Source organism: Sorex araneus, chromosome 1, assembly GCF_027595985.1.
Source record: "Sorex araneus isolate mSorAra2 chromosome 1, mSorAra2.pri, whole genome shotgun sequence".
Taxonomy (NCBI): domain Eukaryota; kingdom Metazoa; phylum Chordata; class Mammalia; order Eulipotyphla; family Soricidae; genus Sorex; species Sorex araneus.
Window position 1 is genome coordinate 411,666,136 of NC_073302.1, and position 24,772 is coordinate 411,690,907.

A 24,772-nucleotide genomic window follows, 5' to 3' on the forward strand; every position below is an offset into this window, starting at 1 on the left:
TACAACAAACACAAACATACATCTTTAGGTATGCCACCTCCCACCACTTGGCAACTACAATATAAACCACTTGATCTAGTCATGATCTTGAAGAATCCAACCAAATGATCAATTATTTTCGAAACATCAAAGTATTTTGGAGAATCCTGTTGTGAGTGTGACAGGAGGCTTCTTAACTTCTTTAAATTCAAATTAAATCATTCTCGAGTACCCATACAGGTTCTATTAACTTCTATTGTCATTACAAATATAATCTGGCACCAAGCCATGTGACTGCTTATATAACACTTATACACTGAATTGGCTTTGGTGGAACACATATTATTTCAAATCCTGTGCCAACCTAATTTGAATAAGCGGAATTTATAGTAACAAATGGTACTTATAAATCAAAACAAATTTATACTAAGAGGGAGTAGGGATTTATAAAGAGACTTTTCTTTTAAGTACTACTTAAAATACACCATGCACACTTTGAAGCACATGCAGAATCAACATCTGTAAACAATCAGAAGAATTTATAGCACCAACGTTTTAGCTATAACACAAGGCTGACTCCAAGGTCATACATTAACCTCTCAAAAATACTGCTTTCATTTACTTTCAAAGTATTTTTGTTTGGTGTCCTGTTTTCTTTGCGCTTAAGATAGCATTTACCCAAATCAAAGAAAACAGTATGGTAGAAGAGGTAATAAAACACAATTTTTGTGTTCTGAACACAGTGTTTTAAAATTCCTTCTTTTGGGGTTGTTACAAGATGTGACCTGTAGTGCTTAATTGGACAGAAGAGTCAATCCTAATTAAGAAATCTTGAACAACTGAAAGTAAACAAAAAAAAAAATTCAGGTTACTTTGGGCATATTTATTGCATTTCGTCAACTGACCAAATTAATTACAATTTTATCCTCATTAATTTAGAATGTGAAATTTAATTTGAGATACTGGGTATACACACTTAACCATTTTATCTCAATGGATAAATTTTGTATTTCTAAATAAAGTTCAACATTCAAAGTTAACTACAGCAATTCACAATAAGCACAAAAACATCAGTTTTACCAGAGTAAGGAAGTGCAGTTTATGAAATTTAGGATCAACTATTGAAAATGCAAGTTTCCTTTATAAACACACACACACATATACATACAAACATTAACCATGAAATCTGATACTGTGATATTTCAGTGCAAAAACCTCAGTATGAGGTAATTTTAATGTAATAACCACTTGAAAAAAAATCCACACAGTGGCACTCTTAAAAATGATACTTTACATGACAATTGCTGGCTGACAAGACAATGTGGACAAAAGTTCTCAGCTATTTAAACTAACCTTGTCTTGTTTGGACAAATACTTCTTTATCATTTGCTTCTGATTCAGAAACACAGAAAGGCAATTATCAATGTGGAAAGGGGAAATTCCCACGGCCAACTAACGGTTTATATAGTCAAAGAAAATTTTCTGCTAGGATTTAGATAGAATACTAGAGTCAAGCCATTTTTATGAGATTGCCAGCAGAGGGCTCATTTCAAATTCTTCTATGTATTCCCAGACTTGTAGTGCATCACCTCTGTGATGGAAAGGTGAAGACCCTATCAACACTGGTCTAGGTAGAACTTTAACTTTCTTCCAAGTGCAAACCCTTTCACAAAGTTGGTTTAGGTCAGGAGATTGTATTATACTGTTTAAGTAGAAAACTTTGTAAATGAGACCTAAGTTTAAAAAAGTGAACGCTCACAGTTAAATATACTCAACACCGATGCCTAAATCAACACGATGAAAATTCTTTTTGGCAATGGTGTTTACTGTACTGTGCTAATAAAAATAGAGTATGTATCTGGGAGAAATCTCTCCCTCAATGTCTGGTGCTACTAATGAGCACGAAAGAAGGGGAAGTTTTCTGAAAAGTTGAGGAAATGGTGGATCACCAGACAGAAACTAAACAGAAAATAGCTTTCTGAAACATAACAATCCCATTAGAAAAAAGAATATAAGTGCATTATGAAACAGCTAAACCAATCTATTTCTGTTACGTTTAACTTGTGAGTTATCAAAGTGCAATCTACCACTCTACATATCTTGAAGTTTCTCACTGCAGTGGTTTAAAGTCAACACTGAAAAGATGAGAAAAAGGGAAAATACATAGCAAATTACGCTTCATTTTTTTTCACAATAGCACTAAAGACAAAAAGGTACCTTTCTATGATATCTTAGTGCTAAATGCTACAGTAACAGTGGTTTCTGCTATGACAGGCATCACTTTGCATGAAACTTTAAGCTTTCTATAAGAATAAATTTTAAAATCCAGAAGTAGAAAAAAATAGGAAACTCTGTAAACCCTTGCATTTCTTCTATGCAAACCAGGTTAGGTACTGAGTCATGTTAGTATTTCTGATTAGTGTAAGCAATTAGTTTGGGTGTCTGGACTGGAAGGGCCTTTTGCTTTTACATTAACTTAAAAGTAATATGGGATCTTCTAGCTCATAGAAAGGAATAGAGCTGGCTTGACTTTCTCCAGAATCTGAGTCATATGGAGCATCAGGGAGCTCTGTGAAACCATATGCTAGTTGTTCATCTTCTATATCTGATCGAACATAGCAAGAAGGGTTGGAATATTCCTCATCTTCTATACTGTTGAAATCTTGAGGAATATACAACATCCCTGGGTAGTTCCTACTAACCAAGTCACTTGTGGTTTTTAGAGAGATTTTCCTAAATGCCATCAGATGCATATGTGAAAATTTTGAATACTTGAAACGTTTAAAGCCCAGGGACTCGATAGCAATCTTCCAGCTTTTCATCATCATAGCATGACGATTCTGATGGGAGGAATCAGGTGTGATAATAAGCAATAAACCATTTAACACCAACAGTTCATGGGCTTTCTTGCAGCAAATCCATCGCTGGTAGGGTGACGGAAAATAAGAAAGGAGGAGAGAAAAAACAACCACATGGAAAAGTTCTCCGGGAAGAGAATCAATGGGATTTTTCAGCTGCTTCAAAAAGGCATCGATAGCATCCTGTGCGAGCTGGAGCGGCTGCTGAAGCTGCAGGTTCAGGAAGTCACATTTATATACACTCTGCAGAGAAGGGGGAGAAAGGCATATAAGAATTTCATCACCATTTCCATCTTCTAATATGAATTTCCCCCAAAAGTTCCACAGCATTTCTATACAAGTCTAAATGTGCATTTTTCCCTTGTGACCCGAAATCTCCAACTATGATTTTGTAACTGTTTCTTTCTCCTTACTATTTTATTAGTTTTGGTATGTGTATATTTAAAATTTTGTTATTAGGTAGAAAAATATTTAGCATTGGTTTCATACTCATTGAACTGACCTTCCTATCAGTATGAAATGATCACTTTTATCCTTTAAAACATAAATTTTGCTCTGAAATCTTACTTTGCAAGATTCTTGGCCCACCTTCTTGCTCTTAATCAATTTGTGTGTTTATAATGGAAGTGGCTTTCTTTTATAGGTAGCATATATTTGGATCTTGCTTTTTTAAATTTAATCTGATTAGCTCATCCTTTTGAGATACTTAAGTCATGTCTATTATTGTAACTTAGATATAGTTGGTGTAGCTCCATATCTTGCTATTTATTCCAGTTTCCAATGAACATAATTTCCTTCTCCTTCAGTTACCTTTTGGATTACTAAATTTCTTTCTCCTTTGTTGCCTTATTTGTTCAAACTAGTTTGTTATTTTAGCAACTTGCTTTAGTTTTTCTAGGTTACATCTTCATCATATAACTTGCCTTCAAATAAAAATTTTACCACTTCACACATAAGAAGTGTGAAATAGTATATTTCCATTTCTCACACCCCAACTTATATGTTTTTGTTATACATTCTATTTTTACATATATTATAAGCTCTATTTTTGTTTAAATGACTTTTTTTAGTTTTCTATGTTACCATCAACTATAATATACCACAAACTCGAGGGGCTTAACCTACAGAATATATTGTCTCAAAGTCTTAGAGGCTTAAGAATAAGGTTTTATGTAGGGTTGGTTCCTTTTAAGAACTGTGAGAATCTATTCCATGCATTTCTGTAACTTCAGTTGATCTGCGGGCAATCTTTGATTTGTAGATGTAGCACCCCTCTACCTTATACTTCGAATGATATTCTCACTATATGTACTTTTGTGGCCAATTTTTTATAAGAAATACCATGATCATACTGGATTGGGGCTCACCTAACATGATCTTATTTAAATTTGATTATTTATGTATAAACCCTATCTGTAAATAGTCACTTTTTGCGGGGGATGGGGGCGTACCTGTCAATACCCAGGGCTTATTTCTGGTAAGCTTGGGGGCCCATGTGGGGTGCTGGGGATTGAACACAAGTTGATCACGTGCAAGGCAAGCTCCCTACGAGCTGTACTATTGCTCCAGCCCCAAAACCATATACTTGAGGTTAGAATTTTTACTTTTTTGGGGGAAAGTATTCAGTCAAAAAAAAAATGGTATCATTTATCTTAAAGATAAATCCAATCTTTGGATAAGACAAACTATTACATATATGATTTATATACTAACACATATATATATACACATATATGCACATACACATTTATTTACAAGTGTGTAGATAGCACTTTATGTACTTTTCATTCCTTTGTGTATATTCCCATTCCCAGCACTACTTCTTTATCATAAAGTTCTTATTCTTTCACTTTTTGTATTTCTCAAGAGGCTTTTCAGACACTTTTTGTATACATGGGATTCTAAGATCATAAAATTGTACATCTTAGAATATGAACAAGTCTTTCTCCCTGTCCCCTCTCCCACTGGACCAAATATCTAGCTGCTTTACAAAAAATACTTCTTCTAATCTTTTTTTGGGGGGAGGGTGTTGATTACCTTCCCTGGTATTGTTTCTTGAGAGTAGGGTTTGCAAAATTATGATTTGTGTGGGCTTACAGCTTTCATCAAATAAGAAAAATTTTTGTGAGTATTTCTTCAATACTTTTCCCACACACTCACACCCATTTTGGGGGGAATTACAATTATGCTTATATTTGACTACCTGAAATCGTTTTACTACTTGATTCTGTGCAATTTAAAATTTTTTTGGTATTTCTCCTGTGTTAAAATTTAGGTAGTTTCGGGGCTGGAGCAATAGCACAGGGGGTAGGGTGTTTGCCTTGCACGCGGCCGACCCAGGTTCGATTCCCAGTATCCCATATGGTCCCCTGAGCACTGCCAGGAGTAATTCCTGAGTGCAGAGCCAGGAGTAACCCTTGTGCATCGCCAGGTGTGACCCAAAAAGCAAAATAAATAAATAAATAAATAAAATTTAGGTAGTTTCTATATTCATATCTGCAATTTATTTTTTATTTTCTAATATTTAATATGTACGATCATAATATGCAATTTGTTTTTCCATGTCACATTCATTTCTACAAGTTAGATTTAGGTATTTGAAAATATTTTATATTCCTCTACTTAACACTATATCTGAAGAACAATCATAATGGAGTGCAATCTTATTTTACTAAATTACAACCATAATATTTTAATAAATTATAGCTATAATGAATAAAATATTTTAATAAATTACAGTCATAATGGAATACAACAGTTTTAACACTCTTCTCTCCTAATTTTAATATCTATGTCAGATCTCCTCGTTGTGCATCCTACTTTTTTTGCTTCTTTACACAGCTGGTTATTTATTTGATGTCAGACATGGTCAATTTTACTTTGTTGGGTACTGAATTACTCTGGATTGCTATAAATATTCTTGCGGTTTGTTCTGGGATTTAGTTGTTTCTTAGAGTCAGTTTGATCTTTCTAAGTCTTGTTTTTAAGGTTTGTAAGATGAGATTGGAATCATGTTCAGTCCAAAGCTAATTGTTTTCCACGAAAAAAGTTAGTCTCCTCTGTGAACTCTCTCCAATGCAGGATGGCTCTTGAGATTTTCAGTGTGATTGTGTGAAGAAGTAGTCGTTCTAGCCTGTGTATGTGGTAGGCACTATTTAACCTCGCTCCTTCTAGGTGCCACTGTCTTAGTATTTTTTTCACATATGTATTGATTAGCTGGGTACTCAAGGAATACTCTTCGCAGATCTCTGGAAAACCTCCTCAGTTTAGCTGTGTTCTATGAACTCTACTAGCTTTGGTCTCTCCAAATACTTAGCTTTGCCTCCACAACTGAAGGCATCAGCTGGGCTCAGACTGATATTTCCCTTTCTGTGCCATATCTTGGAAGTTCTCAAAAGGCAACATGATGGCTCATCTGTTTTAGTCTTCTGGGACTATAGTCTTTCATTACCCAATGCTGTGAATTAATGGCTATACTTTTTTATTCCTTTACTAGAGGGAAAAAATACCAATATCATCTTTAATCCAATGTCAGTTGGAAACTTAAGCCTTCTCCTTTATTTTTAATATTAGTTACAGAGTTCTGGAATTGATTCTACTATTGAACTTGCCAAGTGCAGTTGTTTTGCCTAACCTAAAGATTATATAGTTTAAAATGTGTACATCTTATCTATACTGAAATTTAGTGTTTAAAAAATAAAATTTAAGGGGTCAAGGATGAACCTCATGTGGCAGAGCACACGGGCATTTGTGTATGCCCGTGATCAAACGGATTTTTTTTTCTTTTTGGGTCACACTTGGCGATGCAGAGGTTACTTCTGGCTCTGCACTCAGGAATTACTACTGGCAGCGCTCAGAGGACCATATAGGATACTGGGAATTGAACCTGGGCTGGCTGCGTGCAAGGCAAATGCCCTACCCGCTGTGCTATCGCTCCAGTCCCTCAAACTGGGATTTGGTCACCACTACTGCATGTCCTCCCCGCTCAGACTCCCATCACAACAACGAAATCTATTTAAGCCTGACGTTTAGAGCAAATGATCGTTATGTCACAACAATCTGTAAAGAAAAGCTAGATTAGGTCTTGAGGAATGAAAGGAATGAAAGATCTATGTCATAAGTAAGCTATACGTTAAAGCCATAGCCCCTGCTGGCACAGGAATGTTCTGCAGTAATAAGCTAAGAATAGCTGTTTTAACAGAAAGCAAACATTTGTCCGTCTTTAATAAGCAGAAACAATAGTAATGCTTTTAGTATTTTCTCATTCCTTGGTGTTACTGATACAAATTCAATACTGACAATCATGTTCATCATAATAATACATAATATATAGATCACATGAAAGATCAGTCTCCACAAAGAAACTCTTCAATGATATCAGTGAATGCTTCTATAAGTGCCTCTATGTGAAGGGCATAATGCTGGATGCTAAACACAATAACCTACGGAGCACGATGCATTATTAACCCCAGGATAGAAGTAAGACACATGGTTCAAGGAGTCAAGCCTAGGTTAAACACTGGATTCCATTCTCTTCAGTAAGTACAAAAAAAGTACTCAATGTTCCAGGCATCTTCTAGGAATACAACAGTCAAAGAAAAATAATTCCTCACACAAACAAAAAGTCCAAACTCTAAAGCTATTTGAAAATCTTTGCACTCTATTAACCAATTACAATGGCAGGTAATAAAGAATGAAACAACCAAATGTGGTAGTGATCAGATTAATAGATGAATGCCCTTTTCATGGTTTGAACAGAAACAATTTCGTCCCAATTTGAATGCAGAAAATCCTATTTTCTGTTTTAGAAATATAGAAACATTACTTTTCCTTTGAAAATACACATGTAAATATGTTAAAGTCTCAAAAACAAAATGAAATCAGGCATACCTCAACAGCAGGTACAATGTCTATGCCAACAGTTAGGAATTCTTCAAACTTTAGAAATGGGTTAAAGCAGCTGCCAACATCAAGTAATCTGATCTTTCCTGAGGTTTGTAGCAACCTAAAAAGAGAGTATTTTATCTTATAAAAGCAAACTGAAGGTATATGAAAAAATTCAAACACATGAGAAAAAAAAGTCTCAGGTTTCCTTTGCATGTTTGAAAAATCACAAGCCCTAAAATAACTTGTAATTATGTGGATCATATCTATTAATAAAATTACATTTAAAAGCTAAAATGGAATAGTTTAAAGCTATTGCAGGCTATAAATTATACTTTAAAATTAAAAAAATACAGATTAATAGGATAGTAAAAAAGTGAAGGACTGTTTTAGACCTGCCTCATAGATGACATATTATTCTCATCTTCATTTTTGTGTTCAACTTTTTTCAACATCACATCCTACATAGACTCTGGAAAACATCACTCTGTACCCATGAATAAGGGTATAAAAGAAAATGATATTTTAATATATAATGAAAATAAGCCCCCACACTGAGTATAAATATGAAGATAAATTTCTGCAGATCACACGCTGAAATTTATCTATCTGGATCCACTCAGATATGAATTCTTAGCAGTCATTTTTCTTTCACTGTCATTTTTTAAAATTTTAATGCATCATTGTGAGACACAGTTACAGGTTTACAAACTTTTACGATTGCATTTCAGTCAAACAATATTTGAGTACCCATCCCTCCACCATTGCCCATTCTCCACCACCAATTTCCCAGTATTCCACCACCCACCCACCCCCCGCACCCCCTGCCTTTGTAGCAGGCACATTCCCTTTTACTCTCTCTGTCCTTTTAGTAACACAGGTACCAAATGGCCATCATGTTTGGTCCATAGTCTACTTTCAGCATGCATCTACTATCTCAAGTGATCCCTCCAATCATCATTTACTTAGTGCTCCCTTCTCCATCCCAGCTACCTTTTCCCCCAGCACATGAGATCAGCTATCAAGCTGTGGATCGATCCTCCTGACCCTTATCTCTACTGACCTTAGGTGTTAGTATTGTTAGTTTCATATTGTTACTTTGTATTCTGCAAATGAGTGCAGTCAATGTCTGTCCCTCTCTTTCTGACTCATTTGACTTAGAAAGATACTTTCCATGCTGATCTACCTATATGCAAATTTCCTGATTGCATTTTTTTTTCTAACACTCAGCAGTCATTCTTAGTCTAACTTCTCTCCTTACACCTAGCCTAGCATATTAACCTTAGGCCAAAATAAAAACGTATGAAATGACAGAAAATAAGGCAATTCCCTGGAAAAGGCACTATACATTAAAATAATTTAACTTAATTTTTTTTAGAAAAGGAATGCAACAGAGCTTCCAATTTTGAGAAAGAACTCGAATGTCCTAACATTTTACAAAAATGACTATCACTATTTGATTCATATAATATGTATATTATATGAAGACCTGTCTAATAGAGTATGTATATGTCACTAGACCCTGTCTAATAGAGTATGTATATGCCACTCTTCATATAAACAATGCGTCAATTAAAAAAATCTCAATAAAATGTTAATAAAGAACTTAGAGAGGGAGACCGCCGAGATGTGATCCCGGGGGCCGCATGTGTGTGCGGCCTCTCCACAGCTGCACAAGCGTGAACCCAGACCCAGCAAAACCTCTTTCGGCATGGGCAACAACTCCTCGCAGAATGTCTCCAGCCTGAGAACTAAGCCTCGGCCCCATGCCCGCCCAGGAGGGGAAAGGTATTTCTCTCTCTTGCCTCTTTCTCTCCGGGGATGAAGGGCGCGGTGTTCGCCATATTAAGACGACCACAGATTGGGTTTTCAAGCCTGCAATGATCCAATATCTGAAAGAAATCTCCCTGGACTTTGTGTTAAAGTACAGAAATTCAAAACCGTGCGACCTTATTTGTCTTCACAGTAGGTCTGAATCTAGTGGGGTACTCCTAACAACAATAGTGAGGTATGTGTTGAAATATTGAATGTAACTAAAGTAAACAGAATGTAAAATGAAACTTATCAGTTACAAGGTAGGGGGTGGGGGTTCGGGATGGGAGGTGTACTGCGTGGTTTTTTTTGGTGGTGGTATATGGGCACTGGTGAAGGGATGGTTGTTTCAGCATTGTATAACTGAGACCTAAGCCTGAAAGCATTGTAATCTTCCACATGGTGATTTAATAAAATAAAATTTTTATTAAAAAAAAAAAGAAACTACAGTTCAAAGGACAAAAGGTAAAAAGAAAAAAAAAATTCCATAGTATCCTCAGGATCTAGCACCAGACTAGTTAGTCAAGTATTACTGAGAGGGGCCCTGCAAGTCCATGAACATCATTTGGGAACTCTCCTAAAAGAGAATTCAAATGTTTTGCATAGCATAGTTCAGAGGATTAAGTAAAAAAAACACAGAAAAATATATAAAAATACCTGGCAGTTGATCAAATTAAATAAATGTAACTTTTCTTCTCCCATTTCCCTTATTATTGTAGAAAAAAAAACCTATGTCAAAATGCTTTTGAAAGTTCTATATAATTTAAACAATTAACATACCAATTGCTCATTTTGAATCTACTACTCATATATGTGATTAAACAATTTGAGTGAATTAAAAAAAAAAGAACTTAGAGAGGGAACTGAAGATATCAAAAGTAGAAACTGCACCAACTCAGTAATTCTGACTATGACCTTCAAATGAATGTCATTTCCTATAAGGATTAGCTAGTAGCACTGCACTGTAGCACTGTCTTCCTGTTGTTCATCGATTTGTTTGAGCGGGCACCAGTAACATCTCCATTGTGAGACTTCTTGTTACTGTTTTTGGCATATTGAATACGCCACGGGTAGCTTGCCAGGTTCTGCCGTGTGGGCGGGATACTCTTGATAGCTTGACGGGCTCTCCGGGAGGGGCAGAGGAATCAAAACCGGGTTGGCTGCGTGCATGGCAAACACCCTACCTGCTGCGCTATCACTCCAGTCCAAGGATTTTCTAGTAACTCCTGTAAAAAAGAGCTGCTTCTAGGGTTCAAGTAATTTTCTATACTGCAGTCAATCTGGAAGTAGATTATTATCTTGAATAATATCTATGCCATCAAGTAACAGTCTGAGAAGTTAAATTCATTGATACTTGAAGCATCACAATATACTTCAAGTATACTGAAGAGGAGAAAGGAAGGAAAAGGGCTAATGAACTCTGTGGCAGCTTTAGGTTGGTTTAGCAACAAAAAATCCAGCAGACAGGAGTCACAGACGTGCCTGAACTGATTAATACAAGTCAATGAACTGATAAAATTTGGTACTAAAATAGTTATTCATTAGAATACATGAGAATCTTTAATAATACATAATTCTATTTATTGCTTAATTTCATTCTAATCCTCTTTGGGACTCCTGTTAAGAACAAGAATTCTGGAATAAGAAAGACCAGGATCAAAACCTGATTTCAAAAAGAAAATTTTGTGTGTTATATGGGGTCAATAATGACAACTGCAAGAGTTGTTTCCAGGGTTTAATAAGATAATAATTCATAATGTCTAATTTTTTGTTGCTAAACCAACTTAAAGATGCTACAGAGTTCATAATGTCTAATGACCTAATACTAGGTTTATGATAAGTACTCAAAAGGTGGTTGGATATTATATTCAGCTGCTACCATGTTACAGATGAAATCTTTTGTGATTTGTTCTCTAAGAATCTTCCTAAATACAGGAAAAGCTGAATTTGCCTTGCACGGGAAGAAAGAGTATTCAGTTTTCTAATCCACAAACATGGCATAGTTCACTGTCTAATAACACTTATTTTGTCTGATGAGGAGAATGAGGCTCAGAGAAGTTAAATAAAACAAAGGTTACATTTCTTTTAATGATTTCTGACGGAACTATAATTTGTCTTAGCAAGTGACCTGAGTTCTTAAGAATTAAGCTTACTATATCTAATAGAGATGGAAACGGCAAACTGGATACAACTTTACAGTTGTCTAGGTACAAAATAAAAAGGTATGAAAATATACTAAGACTGCCATACTTCATTTTGAAAACAAGTTGAACATATACAATAGTTTTCTATTGCTGTTTTAAAACACCAGATAATTCTGTAGTCCAGACTGGCGTGGTTCTAATAAAGTTGAAATAGAAATTCGGGGAAGTTAAGATTCCTTTTTGAGGATAAGGGAATAGATCTGGGACAAAATTCACTTGTAGGTTCACTGAAGTTGGTGGCAAAATTCAGCTCCTTGTGGATCTAAGATCGAAGCATCTATCTTCTTGCTGACTAGCTATTTAGCTTTAGAGGTCATGTGTATTCCATGGCTTATGGTCCTCCATTTCCAAAGCCAACAATAGGAATCCTTTTATAATGTTCAAAGCTCCTCCAAGGTCTATTTTTCCTCATCTTCTGCTGAATTTGGAGAAAAACTTTAATTTTAAATTTCCATGTAATTAAATTAGGCCTACCCAGATAATTTTACTGTTTTAGGATTAAGATTAGTAATCTTAATTAAATCTGAAAAATTTCTTCACAGCACCACTGAAAAGTAACATTAAAAAAAAAAAACACAAGAGATGAAATTTGGGGGAGCACAGGTAGATGGACAGTGTTTTTAGAATTGTTCCGACCACAATGTATTTTGTGGGAAATGTTTGCTTTCTATTGGCCACTAATACTTTCAAAAAGTGTATTTGGAATATGTGATTCTGTACTTACAGAGAGGCAGGAGAAGGGATGAGCTGCGCGTTTATGTGTGTATCACTGTCATCACAGTCATCCCGTTGTTCATTGATTTGCTCGAGCAAACACCAGTAACGTCTCTATTATGAGACTTGTTGTTACTGTTTTTGGCATATTCAATACGCCATGGGGAGCTTGCCAGGCTCTGCCTGTATATATACATGTGTATATACACTGGCGGTATAAAGGTTATGCTGAATCTTATGTTGCCTTTTTGAAGCCATCAATGCATAAAGAGTATAAAGCTAGGAAAGTAAGTCAAAATGAGTACATTTGCTCATTACGTTAAAATAACAATGGCAGGAGAAATTAATCCCTGAATTAGAGACTTAATATAGAAAATATAATTAAATTTTTTTTTTAGAGAGGTTACATTTGGCAGTACTGGTGATGGGAAAGATACTGTGTTGATATCTGGATTTAGGGCCATGCATATGCAAGGCATGTGACATTTTGAGCTATCCCTATGATATCTAGTTTATAATTTCTTAAAGATGTAATGGAGCAAATACCACCTAGCAGTACTGCTTTCAACATATTTTTTGTTATGGAATAATTTGGATTTGAAAAAGTTGCATTCATTCAAAGTTAGTTGTTTTTGCATGTAATTGTTAGAAAACACCATTCACCCCCAAGCCCATTATCTTTATGAAGAAAGCTACAAAACTGGATTAATAATGTAATAAATGTTCCTGTGTAGGAAAGCTGAGCAATGTAAAAATGTTTGCCATTAAAATTTATTTAGTATCTAGTTCTACTCAACACCCCTACTTACTCATTTCGAGTTGGAAGGAACAATGAAAGGGGTGAGGGTACTGAGAAATTAAAATGGAAATTTTAGGAAAAAAACTGATAAAATATCATCCTTTAATTTGTAATGTCATGTGTATTTTATCTTAAAAACATGCAGACCAAATATAACTTGATGAATTATTATGCAATTACTCAAATATAAAAATCACAGACATCGCACATATTTCCTCTGTCAGAAAGATAAAATGCATATCACCTTGAAAGTCATTAGTGAAAAACTACATGAAAAGGGAAAGAAGAAATAATTTTGAAATGGTAAAGTCACTTAAAAAACTTAAATGTCTATAATAACTTTAAAAATAATTTGGTATAATCATATTTGGGCTGGAGCAATAGCACAGCGGGTAGGGCCCCTGCCTTGCACATGGCCAACCTGGGTTCGATTCCTCCATCCCTCTCAGAGAGCCCGGCAAGCTACTGAGAGTATCTCGCCTGCACAGCAGAGCCTGGCAAGATACCCATAGTGTATTCAATATGCCAAAAACAGTAACAAGTCTCACAATGGAGACGTTACTGGTGCCCGCTCGAGCAAATCCATGAGCAACAGGATGACAGTGATACAGTGAATCATAGTCTTAAGAATTTAAATATCCCAACTGTAATTCTTTTCATGTTTATCTGAAAATCCTTTTCCAGTTAGAACAAAGATAAATTTTTAATAAACTTAATAATAATGAACTTCAAATTATATTTTACTATTTTTACTAGATAAGTGATTTACTCTTGAATTCTTATATACTTAATGAAATGAAACATTCATAAGTATTTTCATTGAATTTTAAGAGGGCAAATCTGTTTTTCAAAAGATTAATTTACTGAATCCACTTGTGTACCAAAAAATGCATAGTATATAAAATCATATTTCTGTAGGGGAAGCCCATATCAGAATTACTATTTGTTTATTAACTTTATTTTCATTTATAAAATAATAAATTTAATTATACTGGTACTTATAAATTGTGACTGACAATTGATGATGGTTTAGGTGTTCAAGTGATTGACTAGGCCCATAGAACCCAAATATTTATTTGGTCAAACACAGGTCTGGTATACCATGAAGGTACTTTTTATTTAAGACCTTTGTAGATGGGCAGGAGAGATATGGGGATAATAATTTTTAATTAAGTTTGGGGCTGGAGCGATAGCACAGCGGGTAGGGCGTTTGCCTTGCACGCGGCCGACCCGGGTTCGATCCCTGGCATTCCATATGGTCCCCCAAGCACCGCCAGGAGTAATTCCTGCGTGCAAAGCCAGGAGTAACCCCTGAGCATCGCTGGTGTGACCCAAAAAGCAAAAAAAAAAAAAAAAAAAAAAAAAAAAATTAAGTTTGGTGCAAGGAACATTTCAGGATCCAAGACAATACTGTGGATAATCTAAAGAAACCAACTGTTTTTGACAACTGAGTCCTTGAGCCTAGTGAAGAATAGAGAGTGGCAGCAGAGGGAGGGAGGAAGGGGGGAAAGAGTTATACAATGACTATTGCAGGGTGAAACAGAAGTTGTGGGGGGCATGGTGGGGAAGGGTGAAAGGGAAGTGTGCTGAAACCCAAGAAGGCTGTTTACTGCTTATAGCTAAGGCTTCTTATTGTAGCACTGTAGCACTGTCATCCCGTTGTTCATTGATTTGCTTGAGTGGGCACCAGTAACGAATCCATTGTGAGACTTGTTGTTACTGTTTTTGGCATATCGAATATGCCACGGATATCTTGCCACGGGTTGACATTACTGGTGCCTGCTCGAGCAAATCGATGAGCAACGGGATGACAGTGAAACAGTGATAATCAAAGAACATGAAAAACATTGGAAATATATTGTCACTCATTCTGCATAGCGTATAACTAAAATTTTTCTATTTTTTAAAATGCTATAGAAATAAAACATTATTAACAAAATAAAACTGTAACTGTTCAACTGTCATATGATTCCTTTTGATTCTCCTGAACATTTTTTCAGGTGTTTTTGTGTAGAAGGAATTGCATATACATAAAGAGTGCTTATAGATCCAATGCCATTTAGTGAATTTAGAGTCTAAGTAAAATTAACCCATTCCACACATCTTTCCCTTGCTACAGGAATATAATTTGCATGCCTCAAAAACTGTTCAGTAATACTTGATAGATTGTTCACAAATCAAGGTATAATAGTTATGACAAACACAATTTTTTTTCAGTTTAGAAAATAGAAACTATTTCTTGAATAACTGCAAATGTTTATGTTTTAGTTAATGATACCTGATACCTCACTTATGGTCACTAGTTTTTTATTTAGTCTTTCAAATACAGATTTCCTGATTCCAATGTCTTTACCTTTTCATTTTGCTTGCCCTTGTAGGTCCATGAAAAAAAAAATCCATTTTTGCCACTTGTGATAACTAAAAAATCATCTGACAGATTATGATAACTTTTGTTCTACTCTCTAAATCTAGCCCCCTTTTCTTACGTATATTTTTGAGTATGATTAAATCAGGGATTTAGGTACAAATAAAGACTTAGTTTATAATCCAAACTGGGACACATAGCTTAAAGAAAGGACTATTAACAAGTATAAACCACTATTGTATAAGGCAAGTCTGGACTTATGTCACCCTACTATAAGCAGAGCAGTAAAGTGAAAATTGTAGTGGTGGGGTGGTATGTCTATATAACTAAATCACAGAGCCAACAACACTGAAGGCATGCAATCCAAACTATACAATCAAACTTAAAAATGTGCCTGTCAAGGAGGCAGGCAGGGTTGGTAAAGGAACCTGGGGACACTGGAGGAGAGAAGCTGAAACCAGTTGTGGGACTGGTGCTGGAACACTGTATACCTAACTATGAACAACTCTGTAAATCACAGTGCCCTAAAATTAAAAAGTAGATAGATAGATAGATAGATAGATAGATAGATCTATATATAAAGTGCATGAGTGGTTAAGCATTCTACAAGATAAAATTTGTCTTAATTGACTTTGCTCTAAATAACTGATTATGAGTTTTCATTGTCTTGGTTAAATTATCCAACTATGTTCAAGATACTCAAGTATGAAATGCACTTTATCAGGATTCTGAGAAAATTGGTATTATATGTATGACACAAAGTAAAAAATCTGCATTGCACTATCTACAACATGGCAGTTATCAGATAAATATTTTTAAACATTCTCATCAAAATGTTAAGATGAAGAATGAATTATACCTGTAAAGGGGATTTGAGAGAAAAAAAGGAAGAAACTATATGTACTCTCCAACACCACAGGTAAAATTAGCAAATGTTTTCTAAGGTTTAACATTAACAAGCCAGGTTATTATAATTAACTAGACAAAATGGTATTAACAATAGACCATTCATTTGCAGGGCATAATTAGTGATTTCAGCAAAATTTAAGAATTTATGGACTCGTGAATGGGGATATCTCAGACCGCAGCAACCTAACGGGTAGGAAACCCTGTGTTTCATCTACGTTTCTAACCCAGAAGCAGGGAGTGTACTCTAAGTGCATGACAGAGTGGGCAACCAATAATGGAACTCAAGCAAGTGTGTGACCACAGCAACAAGTGCCTGTCATGCAAAAATAACAAAGGAGTTTTTTTTTTTTTAAATTTTGGATTATAAATACTTCTCTGAAAAATGAGAGAATAAAGCACAGCCTTTAAGTACTTCTTCAGGGTTGTTTGTGCAAAGTAAGATTTTTCTTTTTTTTAATTAAGAAAGTGTGGTGGAATATGTGCACTGGTGAAGGGATGGGTGTTTGAGCATTGTATAACTGAGACTTAAACCTGAAAGCTTTGTAACTTTCCACATGGTGAATCAATAAAAGAATTAAAAAAAAAAAGAAAGTGATTCTGCTATGTATAAGAAAGAAATGGTGACTAAAATTGTAGCATTAATATAATTTACTTTTAAACTCACCCAATTATTTTTTTCCCCATTCACATATTTCTCCTGTTCCTTGGATTTAATTGCTATTCTTTTAATTCTCTTAACTTACTAGTGTTACTGTATTAGTACTAAAATTTAAAAAGATTGTTCTTTTTATATAAGTCATACAAAAAAGTTATATACTATAAGACATACAAAATAAAATGTGTTGGAATCATGTGGGTAGATGCCTGATCTGAATTTCTCTAAAGACATTATCTTATCTTAAACTCTCCACTCAGAATCATTATCCTCTTCAGCATCACTCCTCTATAAATCTCTGAACCCCACCTCAATCTAAACCTAACAAATGATCATTCTTACAAACTTCTATATGTTCAATGAAGATTCTTTTCCATACCTATTATATGTAGCACTGTAGCACTGTCGTCCTGTTGTTCATCAATTTGCTCAAGTGGGCACCAGTAATGTCTCCATTGTGTGACTTGTTACTGTTTTTGGCATATCAAGTACACCACAGGTAGCTTGCCAGAGTATCCTGCCCTGCCGTACAGGCGGGATACTCTCGGTAGCCCTCTGGGCTCTCCGAGAGGGAACAGAGGAATTGAACCTGGGTCGGTCGCGTGCAATGCAAATGCCCTACCTGCTGTACTATCGCTCCAACTAATTTTATATGTGTAAATATTCCCTGAAGTTCCACAATTGAGGTTTCCCTTTCTACCCTAATATCTTCCAGAATGAATCAGGTAATAAGTCAGTTTGTTCAGATGGTATCACCTAGTTCTCTTGATAAGCAGTTCCCAAATGAGTCATTTCTATTTTCTGAACTTTGTTGTTTTGATTCTTTGTATCACTATGGAATAACCATTACTGACATTTAATTAACTGTTGTTTCTCATTTTGGAGAAGGCTAATTTTGGTACAGAACCACTACTTTTTCAGATATTCTATCTATGTTTCAATAGACTGCATATGTAAAATTTTATACTTACCTTCTACTTGACACTACAAACCTTCATTTCTTTTTATATTAATTTTTTTATTTAATAAAGTAGTTCACAATATTTGATTACATTTAATATTCAAACACTAATCCCACCACCATTACACCTTCCCACTGCCATATTTCGGGTGTTTCCATCCCATATCCCAATCCCTGCCCCAAAGCTGAACTGAAATAATATAACATTTTGCCCCATTTTGCCCTAAGGTTGGTTGTCTCCTACTTTGCACCACATTTGATGGGATTCAAAGTAGGAGGAAACCTCATTTCTCATCCTAACATATTGTCAGAGGAACAAGTGAATTGTTCACTACTTGAAGTAAACTGTTACATTACATCACATTACATTACATTATTAAAAACTGCTCACTACTTGGGATGAACCACATTATTTTACATCAGTATGCATTATAGGTATCCCAGGGCAATACTGACAATTAGAGAAGAATACTTACTCAGTTATAAGTTCAGGGTTTGTAAAGCTGAGGTTAGTTAAATGACCTTCAAGTTTAGAAGATTCGTGGGGATTTAAGGCTGGAGTGGTCTGATTGGCGAGTACAGCTCTTTTTTCATCCTTTTCAAGTGCTTTTCTCTTCCCACCATTTTGAAAATATTCTCTGCATACACTACAATGCAAAACAAAATGACTTAGAAGAACCAGATACAACGTAAAAGTAAGACCAGCCTTTACGTGAGTTTCATAATACACATTCCTGCTCTGAAAATGCCCCATAGGACTTTGAGGCACTTGGTGGTACTTTCAACTCTTTTAAATTAACATACAACAAACCACAGATTATGTTTAATAAATGAAAAGTACGTCTGCCAGGAGTATAGATACGCTGGTGTGTTTTGATGAACTAAAACATAACTTCCTCCAGAAAAGCTTAGGTAATTCTGCTACTCAGTAACAACATATAAAAGTTTAATGAATATAAACTATACATATGATACACATCTTATGTATATCATATGTATGGAAAATATAATACCATCATGTGTGTATGTGTGTGTGTGTATTTCTATATCCCAATTTTGCTGACAGCAGGCAGACAGACTTCCAAAGCTGCTTTTTAAAATCCCTCTTGGTTTACAAAAGTCAAGCTGCCAATATATTAAGAACCATTTATCTTTTTGTTTTCTTTCAAAAAAGGGCATAAAAATTTAGCTATTGTAAAATGGAACTACCACAAGATGGACATTCAGGGAGAACAAGGTTGTGAACATAACATTTTATATAATAGCGCGACAGCACAGCGGGTAGGGCATTTGCCTTGCACGCAACAAACCGGGTTCAATTCCTCAGTCCCTCTCACAGAGCCTGGCAAGCTATGGAGAGTATCCCGCCCACATGGCAGAGCCTGGCAAGCTACTGTGGTGTATTTGATATGCCAAAAACAGTAATTATAAGTCTCACTTTGTGTTCCTGGAGTGAGCAGACGCCATTGGGCTACAATAGCACGCGACAGGGACGAATGGAGACGTTACTGATGCCTGCTCGAGGACAGTGCTACAGTGCTACATGAAAATTATTCCCGTTCCCCGGGGCTGGAGTGATAGCACAGCGGGTAGGGCGTTTGCCTTGCACTCGGCTGATGCGGGTTCGATTCCCAGCATCCCATATGGTCCCCTGAGCATGGCCTGGGGTAATTCCTGATTGCAGAGCCAGGAGTGACCCTTGAGCATCGCTGGGTGTGACCCAAAAATCGAAAAAAAAAAAAAAAGAAAAAGAAAATTATTCCCGTTCCCCAAGAGATCATTTAGTACATATAAAATGCAAATGTTCCAAAATAGATCATTTTAAACTCATATACAGTTTATTCTACATCAAACTTATATTCTGAACCAAACACTTAAGACAGCAATAAACTTAAAATTTTCTTCATACCTAGTAAAATTTTAGGGTTAAATAGTCGGGCACCATGCTTCAGTATAAAAGAGGACAACAATGCAATGTGTGTAATATTTTGAAAAATAATTTTGTAAAAGGGGTCAACAAATCTTCACCATGGAATCAACAGAAACACTTTTTTTTTTCTTTTTGGGTCACACCTGGCTATGCACAGGGGTTACTCCTGGCTCTACACTCAGGAATTACTCCTGGCGGTGCTCAGGGGACCATATGGGATGCTGGGAATCGAACTCGGGTTGGCCGTGTGCAAGGCAAATGCCCTACCCGCTGTGCTATTGCTCCAGCCCCAACAGAAACATTTAATCAGATATCAAATCCAAGAAACGTAAGGGGAAAAAGTATAGTAAGAACAAGTACTTGTCCTTGAGTTTATATGATAGGAGCCATATACTTGAGTAACATTAATTGACATAAAAAATTTTAGGTATCTAAACTGAAGCAGAATTTAAACAAATTTTCTATCACATTAGATTGCAAAAATAAACCACTTTCTTTTTATTTACTATAACTTACACTTTCAACAAGGCTAGACTATCTTTACCATCAACATGAGTGAGACTCAAAAAACACAGGGTGATGTAGAAAGGTAGGACAGAAGGTGATTGCTCTTTATCCCAGACACTGCTCAATGTCACCTATGTCCCTCCAGAAGTTAAACCCTGAACACAGTTGGGGGTGAACAAAAAACTAAAACCAAATAAACAAAAAAAACCCCAAAGGAACAAAAAACAAAAGGAAAGAGTTACTATAAAATTGAAACTGGCATATTCAAATAGAAGGGAGTAATGCTTGTTTCTTCTAACAATTAAAGGACGCTGTTAGTTCAGTATCAGTATTTCACTTGTCCTACAAAGACTGAGTCATCATCATTCATATATTTATTAAGCTTTATGTGCCAGGTTTTTAGCTAGGTGCTGAGAAAAAAATGAAACGGTATAGATTCCTTTACGAAGTTTAGACTAATGAAAATAATAAATTATGTAATAATAAAATCCATTTGATAGGACACAGTTGACTGATGTTCAACCCAACCCCAAACCAATAGTACAGGAGGTAGGGTGTTTGCCTTGCATATGGCAGACCTGGGTTTCATCCCTGGCATCCCAGATGGTCCCCTAAGACCAATAGGAGTGATTCCTGAGTACAGAGCCAAAGGCAATTCCTGAGCACCACTGGGTGTAGTCCAAAAAAAACCAGAAAAATTAAAAAGAGCAGGTTGCGGGGCTGGAGCGATAGCAGAGCAGGTAGGGTATTTGCCTTGCAGAAGGCCAACCTGGGTTCAATTCCCAGGTTCAAATCCCCTGAGTACTGCCAGGGGTAATTCCTGAGTGTATGAGCCAGGAGTGAACCCTGTGCATTGCCAGGTGTGACCCAAAAAGGAAAAGAAAAAAAAGAGCAGTTGGGATGGGAGTGGGTTGGACAGTGTATAGGAATATTGGTGGAGAGAAGGAAGTAGATACTGGTGGTGGGATTGGTGTTTTAGAAATTAAATACTTAAAACTCGTCAGCAACTTTGTAAATCATAGTTCTTGTATTAAATATAAAATTAAAAAAAATTGGTGAAGAATAGTATTAAGGAGAAGAAAGCATTCTAGGCAAGGATAATGTGAACAGAATCCTGCAGAGGTGTGTGTAAGTTAAAGAGAGTGAAATCCAAAGTGTTTGATAAAAAACAGAAGGATGCTCTCACAAGTGTAAGTAATCCTGTGACTAGTATACAGAGAGAAAAGTATGGGATCAGATGACACTAGAGAGATTTGCTAGCTGCAAATCATGCGATATTCACAAGTCAATTTTTTAAAAAGCAGACTTTAGAGGTTTAATTTAGAGATGGAGAGCAATTTACTGGTTTTATGGAATTGGTGGGACAGGACTGAGTTCTAAGATGTATAATGGAGCTTTTTGGAGCAGTGATGTTACTATCCTGACAGTGGTGATGGTTAGTAAGAGCATACAATTATCATACCCACTGAATTCACAGAGGAATGGGTGCATTTTACTGTACATATGTAAAACTCAGTAAAGTTAATTTAAAATGCACCCTCTATCACCTTAAATTTAATACTAATATAACACTTCACTTTGGTGTAAAATACAAAGGTACAAAGTCCACTGCTTCCCTTTTAAGTAGTTAGCAGCATATTCAATTGCCCTCATCTTACATAGTTCTGGAGCCACTAAATAACTGCAATTTTATATTCATAGCAATTGAGAAAGTTCATCAAAAATAAGACACAAAGCTGAGGTCATAGTAATTGTACAGTTGGTAGAGTGCTTGCCTTGCACGAGGCCGACCTGGCTTCAAATTCTGGCACCTTCCACACCGGAGCCCTACCAGGAATGACTCCTGAGTACAAACCAGAAGTAAGTCTTGAAACTACTGGGCGTGTCCCCCAAACAAAAAATTAGTAAATATAAAATAAGACACAAAGAAAGCAAGCCACCTGAACTCCTACCCACACATTTAGATCTACTCCAACAAAACAGATTAAATACCTAAAAGAAACGTTCAAGAAACATAGCAACCATACAAAAGTTTCTACTAAAAGAGAAGATAATCAAAACTCTTTAGTGGATAAAAATTCCCAACACCTGAATATTAATTATGTATAAGTAAGGAATAGTAAATATGAAAACCCTTATAACTAAAATTTTAAAACCCGAGACTAAATAGACAAATATTCCATGCATATGATGAGAAACAGTCAGGATAGCCATGATACAGGTATCTGTAAAACTGATCTATACATTTAACAAACAAACCCCAGTCAAAATCACAGCAAATTAATTTATGAATATCAACAAATGGCTTTTCAAATTTATATGAAGAGGAAAAAACCCAGAACAGTCAATACAGTATTGAAGGACAAAAAAGCTGACAGACATTAATGATTTTAACAATTTACTACAAGACTATAGCAATTAAGACAGTATGGTGTTGGCAAAGAAATAAACTGGTCAATGGAACAGAATAGAGAATCCATAAAAAGATTCATATAGATATAGTCAACTGATATTGACAAAGATCAAGGACAATACAATGAAGTAAAGGCAACTCTTTTCAATGAATAGGACTGGGCTGGATATCCATTACCTGCCCCCCAAGTTAACATGCAGATACAGAACTCATTACAAAAATTAATTCAAAATTGATCATAGATGTAAATGCAGAACAGAAAAGTACAAAATTTCTTGAGTTCCACAAATTTCTTAGGAGAAAAGAGATGTACCTGGGCTTGACATTTTAGATGCAACACTGAAGTCACAATGAAATTAATAATCAAGAACCTAAACCTCCCTGAATTAAAAGCTACTGTGCAAAAGACACAGAGTCTCTTGTGCGAGCACCTGGCTGTCTTCCCTAGGGCCCCTCGGAGGGGATGGGCTCCAGCTTCCCTCCCCGCCCTAAGCAGAGCTCCTGTGGGCCAAAAACCTCTGGAACCTAGCCACAGCCATGCTCAAGGCCCCTCTCCACACGTTCGGACGAGCCTCACGCATGAAGGTACTGGCAGAGGAGCCCAGGTGTGTGTAATCCCATCAATGGCCAACACCCAGAGACTTAAAAGAAAGCTCCCAGAAGCGATATCTTATAACCTATTTCTCCCTCTGGGAGAAACTAGCAAGCTACTGAGAGTTTCCTGCCCACATGGGACAGCCTAGCAAGCTTCCCATGATTTATTCATATGCCAAAGCCAGTAACAAGCTGGGTCTCATTCCCCTGAACCTGAAAGAGCTTCCAATGCGGCATCGTTGGGAAGGCCGAGTAGAGAGAGGCTTCTAAAATCTCATGGATAGGACGAATGGAGAGGTTGCTGAGACGGCTCAAGAAATTCGACGATCACCGGGATGATGATGATGATGATGTGCAAAAGACAGTATCAAGAATAACAAGATCCAAATGACTAGAAACCATCCCCACCGGAGAAGAGAGAATGGGGAAGAACTACTGGTTAAAGAAATTACTACTGAGAATTTTCCCTCTCTGAGGATTGAGTCACATACCCAGATCCAAGATGCTGTAGGACTTCAAAGCAAAATAAACACAAACAGAAAAACTCTTAAGACACATTATAATTAAAATGACAAAAGCCAAGATAAAGAGCCTCGAGAGCAGCGAGATCAAAGATAAAAACTATATGGAAATTATTACATACATATATGTTCATATATGTTAGTTTCTTGAAGGAACTTCCAGAAGACCCATAGCAGATGTGAGATGAAATACTACAGATGGCACAATAACAAATCCAACAACAGGCTGTATAAAACATACCAGCACAAATTCTCCTACCAGTTAGGTTAACATTCAAATTGGAGGGAGTGACAGAAAGCTTTATGAACAAACAAGAGCTAAAAAAGCTTATGACAGGTACACCAGCTTTGCTAGACGCACTATAAGGTCTCCATTAAAAAATAAAGAAATTGGGCCAGAGAGATACTACAGGGCTAATGACATTTGCTCTGTATGCGGCTGACTCTTTCAAATCCCTGGCACCACATATAGGTCCCGGAGCACTGCCAGGAATGGTCCCTGTGCACAAAGACACAGAGTCAGGGGTAAGTTCTGAGCACAGTTGAGTGTGGCCCCACCTGCCCCCTCCATCCTCCCAATAATCCAAACAAAAACAAAAAAGTAATGAACCAGAGAGATTGTATAGGAGGTAAGGCCTTGCATCCTAACAACTCAGGTTCAAAACCT

General features: G+C 36.2%; 1 protein-coding gene across 1 annotated transcript in view; it reads right to left on the minus strand.

Moving 5' to 3' along the window:
* Positions 1-223: 223 nt before the first annotated feature.
* The window catches only part of BMT2 (base methyltransferase of 25S rRNA 2 homolog), a 61,040-nt gene continuing 36,491 nt past the window's right edge, over positions 224-24,772 (minus strand). The window contains exons 3-5 of the mRNA XM_004602083.3: positions 18,617-18,787; positions 7,728-7,842; positions 224-3,080 (exon numbers count right to left, since the gene is read on the minus strand). Of these exons, the coding sequence (XP_004602140.1) occupies positions 2,451-3,080; positions 7,728-7,842; positions 18,617-18,787 (916 nt within the window). The 3' untranslated portion in view covers positions 224-2,450. The remainder of the gene's footprint in view (positions 3,081-7,727; positions 7,843-18,616; positions 18,788-24,772) is intronic.